Raw genomic sequence first — 21,592 nt, 5'->3', positions numbered from 1 at the left:
ACTTAACAAATACCACAATTATTATTATTATTATTTTAAGTGGCAGGGCCAGGATTAGAACCCATGACCTTTTGACTCCCAAGCCTTTGCCCTATCCACTACGCCATGCTGCTTTCCCTATCTATCATCTCATGATATATCATCTCATATCATCTTATGATTTTGTTAGGAAAATGTAGAGTAACTCCGAATAGCATTTTTAATCGCTTACATGGAGCATCCTCTTATCATAATTAAGGTGGACCAGTCCCAGAAGTCACCCATTTTATGTCCTAGATTTCAAGACAAATCGTAAATTTCTAAATAAGTCTGTGAAATGCTCTGAGGTGGCCAAGTCCATTTAAGACCAATAACTGGTATTCCTTTCCCTTAGAATCTCGACCTTTGTCAGTACCAGTGAAAACCATGCTGAACTCATCTGAAGGCTGCCGAAGTCCAGAGGAAAGAATGAAAGAATTTATTGGGGTAGTATGGAATGCAGTTAAGCGCCTCACACTTCAGGTAAGATGAAAAAGGGAGTGAGAAAAGTTATGTCGAACCATTTTTTATGACTTTTATGTATTTCTGCACATTTAACTTGTATTAAAAAACTCATTTTATTCATGCGGGGACCTTTTATATAAATAGTTTTAAAATAATAGACTTTTTTCATTCTCTGCTGCTTTGGCAAATTCATCAGAATCATATTCATTAGAAGCGTATTCACGTTGAGATTTTAGTATTCTCCAGATTTTCCAAGCACGGTTTAAATGTTATGCAAAAGCACAAAAACCTAGCTCATATCAATTTACTACGTTAAAAAAACAACAACTTTTAAGCAATTTTTTTTCTGCCTATCTTTGTTACAACATTAATTCATAGGTCAGAAACCTTTATGGACTTGTATGCTTTGCTTTAGTGCTGAGAAATTGCTTCAGACGTGAATGAAGGAAATGCGTGCCATTTAATTCCGTTCCCTCTTCACGTATTATTTTCATTCTCGTAAATTAGATGCTCTTCTCTTTCAACACATAATGCGAGCACCTGTTATTAAATTAACAATTTTCCTTTTATTCTTGGGCCTTTCCTGATGACATAAAATGGAAGAAACTCCTGACCGTTGGCCTTAAGACATCCTCTTTCTTATTCACTCTTTTTTAAAGGTGTTTGTTAAGTGCTTACTATGGGCCAGAAAGTGTACTAAGTAAGCTCTAGGGTAGATACAAGTATAAGCAGTTTGGACACAGTTCCTGTTCTGCCGAGGGCTCACAGTCCTTATTTTACTGATGAGGCAGCTGAGGCACAGGAAAGTTAAGTGACTTGTCCAAGGTCACACAGCAGACAAGTGGCGGAGTCAGTATTAGAACCCAGGTCCTTCTCACCCTCTATCCCCTAGACCACGGGTGCTTCTTCAAATACATCCTAGTTTGCAGTCTTCATTCCTCCCGAGTTAACCTTCTCAATGTAACTTATTCTCACCTGCCCTCCTTCTACATGAATAGCAGTGTAGCTTAGTAGAAAGAGCACAGACCTGGGAGACAGGAGACCTTCACCTTGACAAACTGCTACTATGTTGATCCTAACATTTATCCTATCCCTCCTTGACTACTGCATCAATCTCCTCATTGACCTCCCGTCTCTCCCTACTACAGTCCATACTTTATTCTGCTGTCCAGATCATTTTTCTAAAAAAAATTCAATCCATGTTTCTCCACTCTTCAGGAACCTCCATGGTTTCCCATCCACCTCTGCATCACACAAAAACTCCTTACCATTGACTTTAAAGCATTCAGTCACCTTTGTTGTTATCTTATGTTGTCGAGTCATGTCCGACCCATAGCAACGCCATGGACACATCTCTCCCAGAATGTCCCACCTCCATCTGTAATCGTTCTGGTAATGGATCCATAGAGTTTCCTTGGTAAAGATACGGATGTGGTTTACCATTTCCTCCTTCTGTGCAGTCAGTTGGAGTATCCACCCTTGATTCTCTCCCATGCCGCCGCTGCTCAGCACAGGTGAGTTTTGACTTGTAGAATAATAATAATAATGATGGCATTTATTAAGCGCTTACAATGTGCAAAGCACTGTTCCAAGCGCTGGGAAGGTTACAAGGTGATCAGGTTGTCCCACGGGGGGCTCACAGTCTTAATCCCCCTTGTACAGATGAGGTACCTGAGGCACAGAGAAGTTAAGCGACTTGCCCAAAGTCACACAGCTGACAATTGGCAGAGCCGGGGTTTGAACCCTTGACCTCTGACTCCAAAGCCTGTGCTCTTTCCACTGAGCCACGCTGTAGAAGATTGCCTTCCACTCACTAGCCACTGGCCAAGCTAGGAATGGAGTGGGTATGCCTCTGCTTGACTCTCCCTCCCATAGTCGAGACTAGTAGAGTACTGGAAACTCTCCAAGTATGATCCTGAGAGGGGATTCAATCACCTTGCTCCCATCCTATCTTACTTCTCTGATTTCTTACTACAACCCAGCCCATTCACTGCCCTCCTCTAATGCCACCCTACCCACTGGACCTCAATCTCGTCTATCTCTCCACAGAGCCAACTGATTCATCGATTCAACCATCGCCCACAGCATTTAAGTTCATTCATCTGCCCTACTCTTAGCACTTATGCATTTTCTCTAAACTGAGCTATGAAAATTCCATTGTTAAAATGTCTGTTGCCTGAAGTAGCTATTTTCCATGGATCTTTTCAATCTATTATTAATGTGCTTCTGTATCCAAGCCCGTAAATGGTGTCCTTAAGCTATTAATTTAACTCAAATTAATGCCTTTAGGAATCCAGAAATTATTTAGAATATGATTTGAATTAGGAAATGTCAAGCAGTCACAGGACCCAGGACCATACGCAGTCAAATAATACCTCCCCATCCAACAGACTGTCCTTACTATCAGCTTTAAGGCACTGAATCAGCTCTTCCCCTCCTATCTTGCGTCACTGATCTCTACTACAAGCCAGCCCCGTCACTCTGCTCCTCTCACACCAACCTACTCACTGTACTTCACTGTCATCTCTTACCGTGACTCCTTGCCCACCTAATCCCTTCCCCTTCACATCCGACACCCTTCCCGCTTTGAAAGCCTTATTAAAATTACATCTCCTCTGAGGCCTTCCCTGACTAAGCCCTCATTTTCCGCCCCTGCCTCCCCTCTGCATCGACTCTGCACTTGACTGTGTACTCCCTAAGCACTCTGATAATCACCCCAACCCAACAGCATTTATGTACATATTCTTATCTTTGCTGTATCTGTAATTTATCTTAAGGTTTGTTTCTCACTGGAGACTTGGAAAAGCTTGAGGGTAGGAGTCACTTCTGTGGCAGGGATTGCCTCTACTAACTCTGTTTTATCATACCTTCACAAGCGCTTAGTACAGCGCTCTGCTCACGGTAAGCACTCAATAAATTTCATTGATTGCTTGATTCTCAACCTAGGTTAGCTCTCACTAGTTATCCATGTTGCCTCCAATCTTTATGCCATCACACCTTCCAGCATTGTTTTTCTCCTTCAATTATTGGTGAATGGCTCTTGTGTCAGTCCCCCTTGTTCATTCATTCAATCATATTTATTGAGCACTTACTGTGTGCAGAGCACTGTATTAAGCACTTGGGAAAGTACAGTATGGCCAAAGGACACATTCCCTGTCCACAGCAAGCTAACAGTCTAGAGGGGGAGTCAGGCATTAGTGTAAATAAATAAATTACAGATAGGCACATAAGTGCTATGGGGCTGAATAAACGAAGCAAGTCAGGGCGACACAGAATGAAGTAGGAGAAGAGGAAAGGAGGGCTTAGGGAAGGTGTCTTGGAGGAGATGTGTCTTCAGTGAGGCTTTGAAAGGGGGGAGAGTAATTGTCTGTTGGATTTGAGGAGGGAAGGGAGTTCCAGGCCAGAGGCAGGACTTGGGCAAGAGTTCAGTGGTGAGACAGATGAAATCGAGGAACAGTGAGAAGGTTAGCATTAGAGGATTGAAGTGGGTGGGCTAGGTTGTAGTAGGAGAGTAGTGACGTGAGGTAGGAGGGGGCAAGGTTATTGAGTGCTTTAAAGCCATTGGTGAGGAGTTTCCATTTGAGGCGGAGGTGGATGGGCAACCACTGGAGGTTCTTGAGGAGTGGGGAAACGTGTCTTCAACGAGTTTGTAGAAAAATAATCCAGGCAGCAGGGTGGAGTATGGACTGGAGTGGGGAGAGACAGGAGGCTGGGAGGTCAGCAAGGAGGTTGATATAGTAATCGAGGCGGATAGTAATAATAATAATAGTTACGATATTTGTTAAGCACATACTATGTACCAGACACTGTTTTAAATGCTGGGGTAGATACAAGAAAATTGGGTTGGACCCAATCCCTGTCCCTTATGGGGCTCACAGTCTTAATGCCCATTTTACAGATGAGGGAACTGCGACCCAAAGAAGTGAAGTGACGACACAGCAGCCAAGTGGCAGTGCCAGGATTAGAACCCATGACTTTGTTTCCCATGCCCATGCTCTATCCACTGGGCCGTGCTGCTTCTCGTCGATAAATGCTAGGATTAGTGTGGTAGCAGTTTGGATGGGGAGGAAAGTGTGGATTTTAGGGGCTTTTTCTCTCTTTCAGTCCAAAAAGCTTCTCTTTCCCCTCAATCATTTGACCAGTGTATCTATTTCTGTATGGACTTTGTCACCACAAGAAATCGTTATTACTCCATCTTAAATTTTTGGCGACCACTGCTTTTTCCACTCATTGACCAAATCTTACCTCTCCTGGACTGTATAATTTTCCGTCATCAACACCGCTTGGAGCAACCTCTCCCATTATCCTCTATGTCATTTCTGCCATTGCAGTAGAGAGTTTCGAATCACCCTGGGTTTTGTGGCTGCACATCAGCCCACCATGTGCCATTTCAGGTTGTTCAAGCCTTTACTTGCCACACACTGCTCCTCTCTCAAGTGCTTTGCACAATCCGGATCCTATTATAGTGCTCTGCATTGTTCTCTTGATTCCCTTGCCTTTCATCATGCCTTCTATGTGAAATCCGAGCGAACAGTTTACGAAGAGGGCAAGGAGAGGGAGGGCATTGGAAGAGAAAGTGATTGTTGGATTCTCTAAAATGAGGAGAAAGTTTGCCATTCAGGCGGAGGCCGTTCAGTGTGAAGAGCCCTCTGGGAGGACAATAAAGAAAAGTAAAAATATCCTGTGCAGTCAAAGCTACAGAACCCCTAACTTTATTTGTCTAATAAATCTTGGGCCTCTCCGTCCACAGTTTTGCCAGACACAGGGACTTTGAGGAACCAAACCCCAGTGGTTGGAGAGGTAGAACTATACAAAAACTCCATATTGCTGCTGGGGCTCCTTTCACCCTGCCAAATTAACACCCCAAGTCAATTAAAAGACAGGTGCCTCGAAGTGTCCCATACCCTGTTTCCCTTTCCAGGACAAGGGCAGTTTTTAGAAGTCCCCAAAGAGTACCAGTAAAGATTATCCCCTCAGGTCACTCCCAAAACCCTCTGATTCTCAAGACATTTACCCTCAGAAGCCAATTCTGCTTCAAGCGGGCTGGTTGCTGGGTGTTTAAAAAGGTTTTTCTGCTTTCCTTTCCCCTTATTCTCAAGTAGCACTTTATACATTAATCCTGAATTCCATATCCTCTCTACTCAACTCAAACATTAAAATTATGATTTTTAACCAGTTTTTGATAGTTCTTTAGCAATTACCATGTAACAGGTGTAAACATTTCCTAGTATCCAACCTCCCTTTTTCTTAACAAACACTTCTTTATCTGGGATAACCTTACTCCCTTATACCCAAGGGCTCCATGTACTTCCCTGGAAGATGTTTTCCTGGGGTTAGCTATGTCCAAAGGGCTTTCATTTTTTTTAAGGTATTTAAGTGCTTACTCAGTGCCAGGCACTGTTCTAAGCACTGGGGTAGATACAAATTAATCAGGTTGGACACAATCCATGTCCCATGTGGGGCTCACATTCTTTATCCCCATTTTCCAGAAGAGAGACCTGAGGCACAGATAAGCTAAATGACATGCCCAAGGTCACACAGGAGACAAGTGATGGAGCTGGGATTAGTACCCAGATCCTTCTGACTCTCAGATATAATTTTAGGAGGGTTTTGAAGGGTAGGGCACTTTGGACAGTGAAACAGAAGTAAGGAATCCAATATTAAGTGTCCTCTTACCTTCCCCTTTACTTTCTCCCTTCTTTTCCTCTTCCTTTTTTTCCTTCTCCTTTCTCTGCTCTTCTTCTGGTAAGACTTAATTCATATATGTTGCCACATAATAGCTCTCCCCCAACCCGACTTGGGGGTTGGAAAATTTATGTGAAATAGTTGGGCAATTAGGTGAGTAAATATGGCATATTTTATTTATTTTTTATGATACTTGTTAAGCACTTACTATATGCCAGACAATGTGCTGAGGTAGAGACAAGCTAATCAGATTGGACTCTGTCCATGTCCCTGACAGACTGTCCCCTTCTAGACTGTGAGCCCACTGTTGGGTAGGGACCGTCTCTATATGTTGCCAACTTGTACTTCCCAAGCGCTTAATACAGTGCTCTGCACACAGTAAGTGCTCAATAAATACAATTGATTGATTACAGAGCTCACAATCTTAATCCCTATTTTATAGATGAGGTAACTGAGGCACAGAGAAATGAAGCGACTTGCCCAGGGTCAAACAGCAGACATGTGGCAGAGCCACGATTAGAACCCATGTCCTTCTGTCTCCCAGGCCGGTGCTCTAATCACTAGGCCATGCTGCTTCACAGCGTGATACTAACATTTCTCTCTGGGGCTGAGAAAACATGCTTCATTTGGGAATAAATGTGTCTCACTTACCTAGTTTGCATTCAGCTGGCAGTCCTAAAATCTTTATGAATTCAAATTATCTTCATTTTAGACATCATTAAGAATGAACATAAACTGAATTTATTTTATTCATCAGCTTGTGGTTTGAGTAAAGTGAAGTAGCATAACATTTCAGTAGAGAAATATGGTTCTAAGACGTCCGTGCTTTCGATTTAACGTTTCAGGGATAGAGTTATGCAGATGTTCAAAATCTGTTAGTCCAAGTTTTTAAGATAAGATTTGAAGTAACTTTGTGATAGTATTACTGAAACCCAGGTCCAGGATTCTAATTTTTTCTAAAGCAATTTGCACATTCCTAGATCTTTTATGTTTAGAAATATAGAACAGAAAAGCCTGGAGTTGTCATCAGATAAAGTAGAATATCATTCCCTAAGATCATCAAAGGATTATTCTTTTAAAAGAAATGTGAATAAGTAAATGTGTTTGGCTCCAAAATTAACTTTCCAGTTGCTTTGGTTCCAATCACAGTACTTGCTTTTTGGCTTTTCATACATTTCCAGATTTAGCAATATACATATACAGTGGTGTTTCTTACACTTCTAGAGAAGCTGCACAGCAAAGATCACATCTGCTTTATACCATCAATGTCATAAATTCACAGAGCAGTTGCACAGTTGTCAGTGTTTATACAGGAGCCATTCTATGGACGGGGTTGGACTCTTTTGTTTCTGGTTATTCTTTTTGAAGGTGGCGATGCTGGTGGAATCTTTGAAATCCCATGATGCTTCCTGGGGGCTCCATTTAATGGAGAAAAGCTCATTTCAGTCCATCGTATTTATTGATCTCTTACTGTGTGCAGAACACTGCACTAAACACTTGGGAAAGTACAATATAACAGAGTTGGTAGACACATTCCCTGCCAACAGACGTCTCACCGGGCCCCTTATGCTAAAAACTTCAGTATCCATTTAGTAATATCTATTGAATGCTTATGTCAAGCACTGCATTAAGCATCTGGAGAAAGGGTCCCAGGAAAAAAAGGACAATGCTACAGCTACTAACCCTACCCCTTTAACAGCTCCTAAATCTAAGGAAAACTTGGAGGAAGGAGGGCAGGACTGGCGATGGATGCCCAAACAACTAAAACAAATTCAGAAAACGACAATCATAAAAACACTAATAGCTACAGGACATTATGGAATAGAGGCATCTCACAAGCCCAGGAACAGAGAAAGGGCAATCCAGTGTCCAGTAATCACAACCTTTCAAACTTTCTAACTCTTAAATGTTTACTTTCTGTGTAACCAAAGATTTTCAGCAGCAGTCTGCCATGTTGAACTGCTATTTCCTGCAATCCTAGTCCTCTAGGATGAGCTTCTGTAAAGCGCATGTAATTCCACCCTAGTAGTGTGGTTGAGAAGGGTGGGCATAACATGCCCAAAACTGAAGTGATGTGGCATGGAAAGTGAAGTAACAACAGAAGTAGTCAGACTAGTGTGACTATGACTGTCAATCTCTGAGCTTGTTGTGGGCAGGATGTGTGTCTGTTTATTATTATATTGTACTCTCCCAAGTGCTTAGCAAAGTACTTTGCACACAGTAAGTGCTCAATAAATATGATTGAATGGATGAGAGGCATCTTGTAACGTGGGACAATCCACAAGCAATGACCCAGCTGGAAACCACAGGACAGTACTAACATTCATGCAGTTGGAAAGTACTGCTGATCACCCAGTACCAATCAATCAGTGTTATTTATTGAGTGTTCACTGTACTAAGCACTTGGGGAAACTATAATATAACAAAACAAAATATATATCAAAATAATATATATAATATCAAAATATATATCTATAACAAAATATAATCTTTTGACTTGCAAGGATTACTACAACCAAACAGCATTATCATTGGACGTCATTAATGCTCTCCTTTGATCTCTTTATATCTCTCCATGTATATGACTGTGTGTTTATATAATCATAGCATTTTTAGTGCCTCTGCAACCAAATTAAACCTCAGAGTAAGCAGTTAGGCAATGGGAAACCCACACATGGCCCACACTGGGTATATGCAGCTTCTGTATATACATACACACATCTCTGGATTACATCTCTATACGCACTGTACACACAAACCCAGAAAGTTAATGAGTAGGAAATTCTAATTGGCAAATGTAGTAGCCAGAATCATAGTTTTATTGAGGTAAGTGGTCAAACAACAAAATGATAGAGGCAGGCAAAGGCAACAACAGAAAGCATTTGACTCGAGGGAGGGAACTTTCCTACCAACTCTGTTGTATTGAATTCCCTCAAGTGCTGGTACAGTGCTCTTCAAAGAGTAAGTGCTTAATAAATACCATTGATTGATTGACTGCAGCTGTTCCTCGGTATTAGAGAAGCAGCGTGGCTCAGTGGGAAAGAGCACGGGCTTTGGAGTCAGAGGTCACGGGTTCAAATCCCGGCTCCGCCAATTAGCTGTGTGACTTTGGGCAAGTCACTTCACTTCTCTGGGCCTCAGTTTCCTCATCTGTAAAATGGGGATGAAGACTGTGAGCCCCACCGTGGGATAACCTGATCATCTTGTAACCTCTCCAGTGCTTAGAACAGTGCTCTGCACATAGTAAGCGCTTAATAAATGCCATTATTATTATTATTAGTTGGCATTGGAGTGGCCAAGATATGGCCTCTGGAGACCAGAGGGAGCAGAGAGCAGGGGCTGGTTGGTGCAGGGCGCTGTGGTGGGGAGGGGAAGGGGGTGGATTGCCACCTTGAATATGGGTGTAGCGAAATAGGTGAAACCACAAACAGAAAAACAGTGAATGCCAAGAGACTGTCACATATTTCCGTCACCATCCTTGTTATCCAAACCACACATTTCTGACCAATGTTAAAATATGAATTGTATTACATCGGGATAATTCAGGCTCTGAGGAGTCTATCGCTACTCCCACACCCTAATTCCTTTGTGCTCTCCCATTCATAAGGTACAAATCACACGGGATGTGTCTGACTGAAAGTACACTACTGGCATCTAAAGTATAAACATCTCTGGAGTCAGCCCACATTTGTTGAGCCGCACTGCTTTGCACATAATAAGCACTTAATAAATGCCATTATTATTATTACTTCCTTCCTCTCCCACTCCTCTCCCCCATCCCCCCCCGCCTTACCTCCTTCTGCTCCCCACAGCACCTGTATATATGTATATATGTTTGTACGTATTTATTACTCTATTTTATTTGTACATATTTATTGTATTTTGTTAATATGTTTTGTTTTGATCTCTGTCTCCCCCTTCTAGACTGTGAGCCCACTGTTGGGTAGGGACCGTCTCTATGTTTTGCCAACATATACTTCCCAAGCGCTTAGTACAGTGCTCTGCACACAGTAAGCGCTCAATAAATATTCATTCATTCATTCAATCGCATTTATTGAGCGCTTACTGTGTGCAGAGCACTGTACTAAGCGCTTGGGAAGTACAAGTTGGCAACATATAGGGACAGTCCCTACCCAACAACGGGCTCACAGTCTAGAAGAGGGAGACAGACAACAAAACATTTATGAGAGCGCTCAGTAAATAGGACGATTTGATGGATTTATGAAAGCGTTCAGTAAATAGGCTGATTTTAGGGATTTACGAGACCGTTCAGTAAGTGGGCTGATTTTAAAAAGTTACGAAAGTGCTCAGTCATTACTGATTGAATGAATTAATTATTAATTAAATGCTCACCTTAAGGGCATTTAGAATGACTGCATAATAATAATAATAATAATAATAATAATAATGGTATTTGTTATGTGCTTACTGTGCCAGGCACTGTACTAAGCACTGGGGTGGATACAAGCAAATTGGCTCACAGTCTCAATCCCAATTTTCCAGATGAGGTAACTGAGGCCCAGAGAAGTGAAGTGACTTGCCCAAGGTCACACAGCAGACAAGTGGCCAAACCGGGATTAGAACCCGTGACCTCCTGCCTCTCAGGCCTGTGCTCTATCCACTATGCCATGCTGCTTCTCCTGAGACTACAACTAAGGAATCGATTAAGATGATTTCTATCAGGTGTTCAAAAAATGGTGCATACATTTTTACATGGAGCATTTTACTGGAAATGAAACCTACTCAAGATATTTTCAACCTCTACAAATGAAAATCTGTTTAAGAAAAAACTCAGGGTCTCCAGGTAAATGTCCAGTAGTAAAAAAAAAAAAAAAAAAAAAAATTAATTCAGCCACTACTTGAGGTTTTTTTGGAAAGCAGTAGGAAGTTAAATGCTTCTTTAACAAAAGATGGATTTCAAAAGTCAGAAAATACATATAATGCATCACTTGCTTTTAATAGTAAATTAGGGAAATAAAAGAGTGGGATTTATATGTCAGATTAAATATAATTTTCAAAAATCCATTTTCCCTATTCCGGTCACCACTTTCACCATGAGGCAGTATGCTTTTATGTGGTTTAGATTAGAAGAGGGTCGGAAGGAAATTACTAGGTCAGAAAACCAAGATATAATTTCAAATTGAGCATAAAGTAGCAGAATTCAGCATAAATATAATGCATTTCACTCTTTAATTAAAAGTCAAAATATTGCTTACTTTATTGGTTCATCATTATATATGATACTTGGAATGTGTAGCCCTTGACATAATAGGAATCAAAATAGGAGGTGATTCTATTTCAAGAATTTGTAATAATTCCTCCTCTTTGACACATGAATGTGTTCAATATTGGCAAAAGAACACGTTGCTACCAAAACTGAAATAAGATCCCTGAAACAGAAAGGATGTTGCCATGGAAAAGTGAAGTAACACACAGTGCAGCTGTGATGCATTAATGAATAGGATATTTTTTTTAAAGATCATTTGTGTTTGGTGTGGCTTGGAGGGTCTCAACCAGATGGTTTCCATGAACAAGATCTGACCCCCAGCTTGAGGACTTCTTACTGGCAGATTACTTCATTTTCTTTTCCTTGGATTGTCAGATCCTTACATTAATGCAAGATTTACGGCTACAGATTTATATTCAGTTACATAAATCACTCAGCATTTTACATTAAATCCACAATTTTAGACATACAGTTTAACAGTTATTTAAAAAGTGTAAAAAGATTTATGTGATTGCTGAAGGTTATGTTATTGATAGAACTTCATAATTTAAGCTATTTGTGCTACATCGATTGTAGAGCGCTTTCATGATGTTTAAGGATGTTTAACATTCTAGATTTTATTCACCTAGGTGGGCTTAGGTGCGAAGTGTTTTCTGTAAATTGTGCTTACTACAGATGCATTCCATTTACTAAAAAGAACTCCAGAAAATGTTCACACTGATAATTTTTCCATATATCTTAGGCGAGCCCGTCTTCCAGACTGTGAGCCGTTGTTGGGTAGGGACTGTCTCTATATGTTGCCAACTTGTACTTCCCAAGCGCTTAGTACAGTGCTCTGCACAAAGTAAGCGCTCAATAAATACGACTGAATGAATGAACACATATAAGTACAGTATTTTACTGTAATTGTTTAAGTGCTGATGGATGCCTTTTAATTAATACTTAAGTTACGTTTCTCAGTACTTCCTCTTTGTCATTTGTGACTCAAAACAGTTAATTAACCCGAACAAGTCAAAATAGCTTTTATTTTGTCTCCTTTGGTTTTCGCAAGGCAGGTGTAATGCCGTACCTCGGGACCTGTTTTGTTGACTTTGCATAGGTATTTGGCACCCTGACCCTTTTTTTCAAGCTGATGAAATGGTAGATGTCCAAAATGACAGTATTTTAGACTAGTGTTTATTCCCCTGTGTTTTGTTCAGTCTGCATTGTGGAAACATTTGATTCACATCCGCACAATCTATTTGAATAGTGATTTTTAATGAACTGTTTACTTAGCACACTTATAAAACAAAAGCTTTTCCTGATCATAGCAACAGTGCCTCTGTCAGCTATTTATCGCTGGCGGTCAGTGGTTTGACCTGCATCTTGTGGTAATAGAGGAGAAAATACTCTTATAGGCTATTTTTTCCAAACTGTGCAAACGGACACAATGAATTATTGATACGTTTTTAAGGATCTAAATGCAATACATCTGTAACAATACAAAGTTGTCCCTATTCCAGGATAAATAAAGTACATTCAACGATCTTGGATCAATAAAGTGCTTATCAAATATACAGTATAATTAATTTCACCTTGCCGCTCAAATAGGACTAGAACCAGAAACAAGCCCAAACTTCATGAAACAACGTATTCATTTTTGCAAAGCTCTACCTCTTTTTGCCCCCCTCAGTGGAGTCTTGTCAGTTTGTCTAAGCAAAGAAATACAGAAATGTTGGAGAAAAGATGAATATCAATGCTATTTTATACTAGACTGGCAAATTATTTACGGTATTTAGGGATTCCAACTCCATTACAGATTATTGTTGCTCTCATGAGGGAAAATATATCAACCCTGAGGGGAGGGTAACAGTGAGCATTAGTGCTTAGTTATCATTTGAAAAATATGGTCTCTTTACAGATATGAATTCTCAGTTGGAACTGTTACAGGGCACTGCTATGTGAGTTACCGAACAGCAAACCAATTTTGTTTTTATCACATCTTCAAATAACATCTTGCCTTGAAAACATTTTGAAGAAACTGAACTGAATCATATTTTGTATTTTCTTAACAAAGCATTCAAGTGTGCAAGCTGTTGAGGCTATTTGATATCCAGGTGCAGAGTAGTCCTTGAGAGAGCCAACTGAGACGAACAGTCCGTTGCCTACGTTGCCTCTGAATTAAGTCATGATGAGTTCAGTCCCTGGTTGGGGATTTCTCAGCCTTGCTTGAAGTCGCAGGAGTTCTAGAAAAAGTATAAGACATTTTCTCTGGTAGGCTGCGCAACTGCATTGTATCGGAGAAGCGGAAGAAAATATCTTGCGTGACATCACATTTTAGCCTTCATCTGTAGAGTGGCAGAAGGACCTCTTACATTTAAACTTTTGTTGCTTTGATTCCATCAAACATTTAGCACTTACTCTGTGCTGAGTACTGTACTAAGCTCTTGGGAGAGTACAGTACAACAGAATTAACAAACATGTTGCCTGCCCATAATGAGTTTATACTCTAGAGGGGGAGATGGACATTAATACGAATAAATAAGTAATGTATAATGTGTAATTTAAAGATACGTGCAGAAGTGCTGTGGAGTTGGGAGTGGGGTGATATACAATGTCCAAAGGTGATTAAATATCTGGTGTTTAAATGAGAATATCTGTTTCCAACTAAGGCCTTTTAGAGTGGCTGATGAGTGAGGGGGGTTTTTTTTCATGCTAGTCACTGTAAAACTACAAAGGAAGGGAAGAATTCACATGGAAATAACTCTTTTTAGAAAGTAACAGCAAATAAAATGCCAGTCAACTCTTAAGGCTTTCACTGGTGCTAACAAAACCTAATGAACTGCAAAAGGAGGAGGATTTTCTCACCTTTTTTTGCCAGCACATTTCTTAACTCAATCATGTTTCTTGGAAAGAGCTGTGGAAAGGCAGATATATTTCAGCTCATGTTGCTGTATCCTTTTGATCAAGTTTATGGACAGAAGTGGCACCTTTTTATAGCATGAAGATTTTTTAAAATTTCTGTATGCATGATTGTTGCTCCTACTTTCCCGATAGCCTCTTGAAATTCTCTCGATTTCTCTTGATAATTCCGGTGAAAATTTTAGAGGTGTTACTGTTCGTATTTGACCTGACACTAAAACAGCATTTTACCTTTTGTTTTCCAGCTAGAAATACAGTCGTGTTGTGTGTTCCTTCCAAATGACAGTCTGCCTTCCCCGAGCACAATTGTATCTGGCGACATTCCTGGAACTGTGAGAAGTTGGTATCACGGGCAAGCCAGTATGCCGGGAACCCTCGTTCTCTGTCTGCCCCAGATCACAATCCTTAGTGCTGGACATAAGTACATGGAGCCACTGCAGGAGATTCCATTTGATGTCTTGAAACCTATTCTCGAAGAAGGTATTTATAAGATGAATTTTAAAATTCTTCCCAGCGTTAAGGTGTTGCTTATTGATCATATGATCACTCTTCCATGTCCAAATTTACATAGTTAGGTCTTCCCAGCGAAAGATTTATTGTGTGGCTAGAGTAGATGAGCCAAGTGCCACAGATTATCTCCCTCCTCCTCTATGTAGAATTATAATCCAAGCACAGTACGCCTATATCAAAAATTTTAAGAGACCCATGTGTATTTAATTCATTTCTTTAATCTGAGAAATGCTGAGCAGAATTGAAAAGAGCTATTATTTCAAGTGCAATGAATGTAGTGTAATGATTGTCGCGGTTATTCCCTCCTCAACAAATACTTCATTTCCTATTTTCTGTAATCTGATACAAATTCATGTCTTTGTGAACCTGACATATTCATTCTCATGTTGTAAGAAAACCAGAAGGGGTTGATTGAGTCACAAAACGAATCCAGGAAAGTGGGCCTATATTTTAAGGGTAAGACTCAAGTTTTTGACACAGTTTGACAGGGCAACACCTTGTTCCTATTACTAACCTGTGAGTGCAAATCTCAGCATTGTTTGAATTGACATCCTGTTAACTATTTGGAAGATCAGATAGCACATGAGCAGGGTCTGCTTAAGGCAAGCGGGGCTTCTCTCCCTGATCCTCATCTAGAAAATGCCCTCTTTTTTCTCTTCGTAATCTGTGGGTGAAGTAGGTGATTAAGGTTTTTCAGAAATTTTTCATTCCATGCCGCAGGCAGACATGATTCACTTTACAGTAACTCAGGTTATCGGTAGCATCACATAGATTTTGCCAGCCTGCTGCCCTTAGCTCAGTTTGAGCCAAGCTGGCTGATGGGTTGTGGTATGGTAAGCTGGCCTGGCATAGCGCTTAACAAATAATAATAATAATAATAATGGCATTTATTAAGCACTTACTATGTGCAAAGCACTGTTCTAAGTGCTGGGGGGATACAAGGTGATCAGGTTGTCCCATGTGGGCTCACAGTCTTAATCCCCATTTTACAGATGAGGTAACTGAGGCACAGGGAAGTTAAGTGACTTGCCCAAAGCCACACAGCTGACAATTGGCGGAGCTGGGATTTGAATCCGTGACCTCTGACTCCAAAGCCTCTTTCCACTGAGCCATGCTGCTTCTCTAATAATACCATTATTATTATTATAGTTCCCCATTTCCAATATATCTCAGTGGCAAGAAGGTCCACCCCCTCCCTGACTTTCCCATCACTGTAGACGGCACTAGCATTCTTCCCGTCTCACAAGCCCGCAACCTTGGTGTCATCCTTGACTCCACTCTCTCGTTCATTCCTCACATCCAATTGTCACCAAAACCTGCTGGTCTAACCTCCACAACATCGCCAAGATCTGTCCTTTCCTCTCCATCCAAACCGCTACCTTGCTGGTTCAATCTCTTATCCCAACTGTATTACTGCATCAGCCTCCTCTCTGATCTTCCATCCTTCTGTCTCTCCCCACTTCAGACTATACTTCACACTGCTCCCTGGATCATCTTTGTGCAGAAATGCTCTGGGCATGTTACTCCCCTCCTCAAAAATCTCCAGTGGCTGCCTGTCAACCTACAAATCAAGCAAAAACTCCTCACGCTCGGCTTCAAGGCTCTCCCTCACCTCGCCCCCTCCTACCTCACCTCCCTTCTCCCTTTCTTCAGCCCAGCCCACACTCTCCGCTCCTCTGCCGCTAACCTCCTCACTGTACCTTTTTCTCGCCTGTCCTGCCATCGACCCCCGGCCCACATCCTCCCCCTGGCCTGGAATGCCCTCCCTCCACACATCCGCCAAGCTAGCTCTCTCCCTCCCTTCAAAGCCCTACTGAGAGCTCACCTCCTCCATGAGGCCTTCCCAGACTGAGCCCCCTTTTTCCTCTCCTCCTCCCCATCCCCTCCCGCCCTACCTCCTTCCCCTCCTCACAGCACCTGTATATGTTTGTACAGATTTATTACTCTATTTATTTTACTAGGACATATTTACTATTCTATTTATTTTGTTAATAATGTGCATCTAGCTTTAATTCTATTTGTTCTGACGACTTGGACACCTGTCCACATGTTTTGTTTTGTTGTCTGTCTGCTCCTTCTCGACTGTGAGCCTGTTGTTGGGTAGGGACCATCTCCATATGTTGCCGACTTGTACTTCCCAAGTGCTTAGTACAGTGCTCTGCACACAGTAAGCGCTCAGTAAATATGATTGAATAAACGAATGAATGAAAGAAAGTGGGAAGCAGCATGGCCTAGTGGATAGAACACCACCCTTGGAGTCAGAAGGACCTGGGTTCTAATCCCAGCCCTGCCACTTGTCTGATGTGTGATCTTGGGCAAGTCACTTCACTTCTCCGTGTCTGTTATCTCATCTGTAAAATGGGGATTAAGACTGTGAGCCCCATTTGTGACAGAGACTGTGTCCAGCCAGACTACTGTGTATCTATCCCAGTGAATAGAAGAGTGCCTGGCACATAGTAAGTACTTAACAGATACCATTAAAAAAAAAGAAGACTATACTGTTCTGGGGATCCTGAGTTTGACCTTTGTAATCCTGAGAAGTTCCCCCCCATTTATAGTCATGCACCCAAAAGAAGAGCCCCGGTGTTGTAGACACATCATCTGGGAAGATACTGGCACCCAGCTAGCTGGCCTTTGAAATGAGATCCAGTGGTCTGCCGAAAGTGACAGAGAAAGGAATTCCAATCAATCAACAGTATTAGGCACTTACTGTGTGCAGAGCATTGTACTAAGCTCTTGGGAGAGTATAATTCATTCATTCAATCGTATTTATTGAGCGCTTACTGTGTGCAGAGCACTGTACTAAGCACTTGGGAAGTGCAAGTTGGCAACATATAGAGACGGTCCCTACCCAACAGCGGGCTCACAGTCTAGAAGGGGGAGACAGACAACAAAACAAAACATATTAACAAAATAAAATAAATAGAATAGTAAATATATACAAGTAAAATAAATAGAGTAATAAATCTGTAAAAACATATATACAGGTGCTGTGGGGAGGGGAAGGAGGTAGGGCGGGGGGATCTGGAGGGGGGAGAGGAAGGAGGGGGCTCAGTCTGGGCAGGCCTCCTGGAGGAGGTGAGCTCTCAGTAGGGCTTGGAAGGGAGGAAGAGAGCTAGCTTGGCAGATGTGCGGAGGGAGGACATTCCAGGCCAGGGGGAGGACGTGGGCCAGGGGTTGACAGCGGGACAGGCAAGAACGAGGTATGGTGAGGAGGTTAGCAGCAGAGGAGCGGAGCATGCGGGCTGGGCTGGAGAAGGAAAGAAGGGAGGTGAGCTAGGAGGGGGCGAGGTGATGGAGAACCTTGAAGCCGAAGGTGAGGAGTTTTTGCCTGATATGTAGGTTGATTGGTAGCCACTGGAGATTTTTGAGGAGTGGAGTAACATGCCCAGAGCGTTTCTGCACAAAGACGATCCAGGCAGCGGCGTGAAGTATGGATTGAAGTGGGGAGAGACACGAGGATGGGAGATCAGAGAGGAGGCTGATGCAATAATTCAGTCGGGATAGGATGAGAGATTGAACCAGCAGGGTAGCGGTTTGGATGGAGGGGATAGGGCAGATCTTGGCGATGTTGCGGAGTTGAGACCAGCAGTTTTTGGTGATGGTTTGGATGTGAGGGGTGAACGAGAGAGCAGAGTCGAGGATGATACCAAGGTTGCGGGCTTGTGAGACGGGAAGGATGGTAGTGCCGTCAACGGTGATGGGAAAGTCAGGGAGAGGGCAGGGTTTGGGAGGGAAGATAAGGAGTTCAGTCATGGACATATATACAACAGAGTTATTTGGTAGGCACATTCCCTGCCAACCAGCAGCTCACAGTCTAGAGGGGGAGACAGGTAATAACATAATTACGGGTATGTACACGAGAAGCTGCATGGCTTAGTGGAAAGAGCACAGGCTTGGGAGTCAGAGGTCATGGGTTCTAATTCTGTCTCTGCCATTTGTCAACTGTGTGACTTTGAGCAAGTCACTTAACTTCTCTGTACCTCAGTTACCTCATCTGTAAAATGGGGATTAAGACTTTGAGCCCCATGTGGGACAACGCGATTACCTTGTATCTACCCCAGGGTTTAGAGCAGTGCTTAGCACATAGCGCTTAACAAATACCATTATTATTATTGCATAAGTGCCGAGAGGCTGAAGAGAGGGTGAATATCCAAGGGTACAGAATGAAGTGCAAAGGCAATGTAGAAGGGGGAGATAGACATGAATATAAATAAATTATGGCTATATATGTAAGTTCTGTGGGGCGGAAGGTGAGGTGAATAGGTGCTTAAAGGGTACAGATCCAAGTGCAGTGACAGTGCAGAAGGGAGAGAGAGTTGGGAAAAGAGGGCTTAATTGGGGAAGTACGGTCTAGAGTGGGAGACAGACATTAAAATAAATTATGGATAGGTACAAAAGTGCTGTGGCGTGAATAAAGGTTGCAAATCCAAGTGCAAAGGCAATGCAGAAGGGAGAAGGAATAGGCAAAACGAAGGCTTAGTGGGGGAAGGCCTCTTGCAGGAGATGTGGTTTTGAAGGAGGGGGAGAGTGATGTTCTGTCAGATATGAAGAGAGAGGAAGATCCAGGTCAAAGACAGGATGTGAGAGAGGGGTCAGCTGTCAGATGGATGAGATCGAGGTATAGTGGGTGGGTTGGTGGTAGAGAAGTGATTTTCTATGCTGCATTATAACTAGGTAAGTTAGGAGGGGGCAAGGTGATTTAGTTTTTTAAAGCCAATAATAAAGAGTTTCTGTTTGATATGGAGGTAGATGGGCAACCATTTGAGGTTCTAGAGGAGTGGGGAAACATGGACTAAACTGTTTTCTAGAAAAATGATCATAAAACCTGTCTACATGTTTTGTTCTGTTGTCTGTCTCCCCCTTCTAGACTGTGAGCCCGTTGTTGGGTAGGGACCCTCTCTATATGTTGCCAACTTGTACTTTCCAAGCACTTAGTACAGTGCTCTGCATACAGTAAGCGCTCAATAAATACGATTAATTGAATGAATGAATGAATGAAGTATGGACTGGAGTGGGGAGAGTCAGAAGGCAGGCAGATCAGCAACGCGGTCGACGAGGTAGTCAAGGTGCTTGGATTAAGATGGTAGCAGTTTGGGTGAAGAGAAAAGGGTGGTTTTTAGTGATGTGACAGGATTTGGTGACAGGTTGAATGAGACAGATGAGTCAAGGATAATGCCAAGGATAAGGGCTTGTGAGACAGGGAGGATTGTGGTGCTGGCTAAAATAATGGGAAAGTCACAGAGAGGACAGGGATTGAGTGGGAAGATGAGGTTTGTTTTGGACATTATAAATTTGAGGTGCTCACGGGACATCCAGTTAGAGAGGTCCTGAAGGCAGGAGGAAATACAAGATTGCAGAGAAGGAGAAAGATCAGGGCTGGAGAAGTAGATCTGGGAATCGTCTGTATAAAGATGGTAGTTGAAGCCATGGGAATGAATGCGTTTTTAGGTTCTCCTCTTAACCTGAGGTAGTAGGTGTAGATGGAGTATAAAAACGGGCCCAGAGGTGAGCCCTGAGGGACTCCCGCAGTTAGGGAGGGAGTCAGAGAAGATGCTTGTGCAAGAGATTGAGAACGAGGAGCCGGAGAGGAGGAGAAACGGGAGAGGACAGTGTCAGAGAAGGCAAGCTTAGACATGTGTCAGTCGATCAGTTGTCTTTTTTGAGTGCTTTCTGTATCCAGAGCACTGTAGTAGGCACTTGGGAGGGTACAATATGACAGAGTTCATTCATTCATTCATTCAATCGTATTTATTGAGCACTTATTGGGTGCAGAGCACTGTACTAAGCGCTTGGGAAGTACAGTTGGCAACATATAGAGGCAGTCCCTACCCAACAGTTTGCTCACAGATAGACACATTCCCTGCCCACAATTGACTTACAGCCTAGAGGAGAAGGGGGTGGTCTGAAGGCTGGGAGACATCTGAGAGATGAGCAGGATTAACCGGTTTGCTTCTAGGGTGGAGGGAGGGTGTGAGCTAGAAGTTGGAAGTTTGGGAGTTGAGAAGAGGGTACAGAGGAGCAGCATAGCCTAATGGAAAGAGCATAGGCTTGGGAGCCTGGGGATTTGGGTTCTAATGCCAGCCCCACTGTGTCTGCTGTGTGACCTTGGGCAAATCACTTCTCTGTGCCTCAGTTATCTCATTTGTAAAAAGGGGATTCAGTGCCTGTTTTCCTTCCTACTTCAACATATGATAAACATATGTGGTTTAGTAGAAAGCGCATGGACTTGGGAATCAGAGGATGTGGGTTCTAATCCTGGCTCCACCACTTGCCTGCTGTGTGACCCTCGGCAAGCTTCTTAACTTAACTGTGCCTCAGTTCCCTCATCTGTAAAATGGGGATGAAGACTGTGAGCCCCAGGTGGGACAACCTAATTACCTTGTGTCTACCCCAGTGCTTAGAACGGTGTTTGGCACATAGTAAGCGCTTAACAAATGCCGTTATTATTATTTGGGACCTGATTATCTCGTACCTTCCCCAGTGCTTGGAACAGTGCTTAGCACATAGTAAGCTCTTAAAAAATTCCACAATTATTAATTATTAGGAATGGATAGCTATGTGATGGATGGTGGTGGTGTTACCATCTGATGGATTAAGGGTGAGGTTAGTGTGATGGGGAGGTTAATTGGACTGGAGAAGATTTCGAAGGGAAGATAAATTCAGTTTTAGATATAGTGATCTTAAGGTGTCAGCTGGACATGGGTGAGAAGAGTCTTGGAGGCAAGAGAAATTGCAGAAAAGGTGTGAGCTCAGGGCAATTAAGTAGATGTGGGCATCATATGC

General features: G+C 42.4%; 1 protein-coding gene and 1 non-coding gene across 3 annotated transcripts in view; one reads left to right on the top strand and one right to left on the bottom strand.

Moving 5' to 3' along the window:
* The window catches only part of VPS13B (vacuolar protein sorting 13 homolog B), a 1,018,523-nt gene that overhangs the window by 460,875 nt on the left and 536,056 nt on the right, over positions 1 to 21,592 (top strand). For both annotated transcript variants that reach the window (XM_038744561.1, XM_038744562.1), the window contains exons 21-22: positions 374 to 501; positions 14,542 to 14,776. In XM_038744561.1, coding sequence (XP_038600489.1) covers positions 374 to 501; positions 14,542 to 14,776 — 363 coding nt within the window. The remainder of the gene's footprint in view (positions 1 to 373; positions 502 to 14,541; positions 14,777 to 21,592) is intronic.
* On the bottom strand, positions 2,271 to 2,408 carry LOC119927997. The gene has a single exon (XR_005450959.1). It is a non-coding gene; the product is annotated as a small nucleolar RNA SNORA7 (small nucleolar RNA).

This window comes from Tachyglossus aculeatus, chromosome 4, assembly GCF_015852505.1.
Source record: "Tachyglossus aculeatus isolate mTacAcu1 chromosome 4, mTacAcu1.pri, whole genome shotgun sequence".
Taxonomy (NCBI): domain Eukaryota; kingdom Metazoa; phylum Chordata; class Mammalia; order Monotremata; family Tachyglossidae; genus Tachyglossus; species Tachyglossus aculeatus.
Note: the sequence above shows the minus strand (reverse complement) of the source record. Positions and strands in the feature narration are given on the sequence as shown.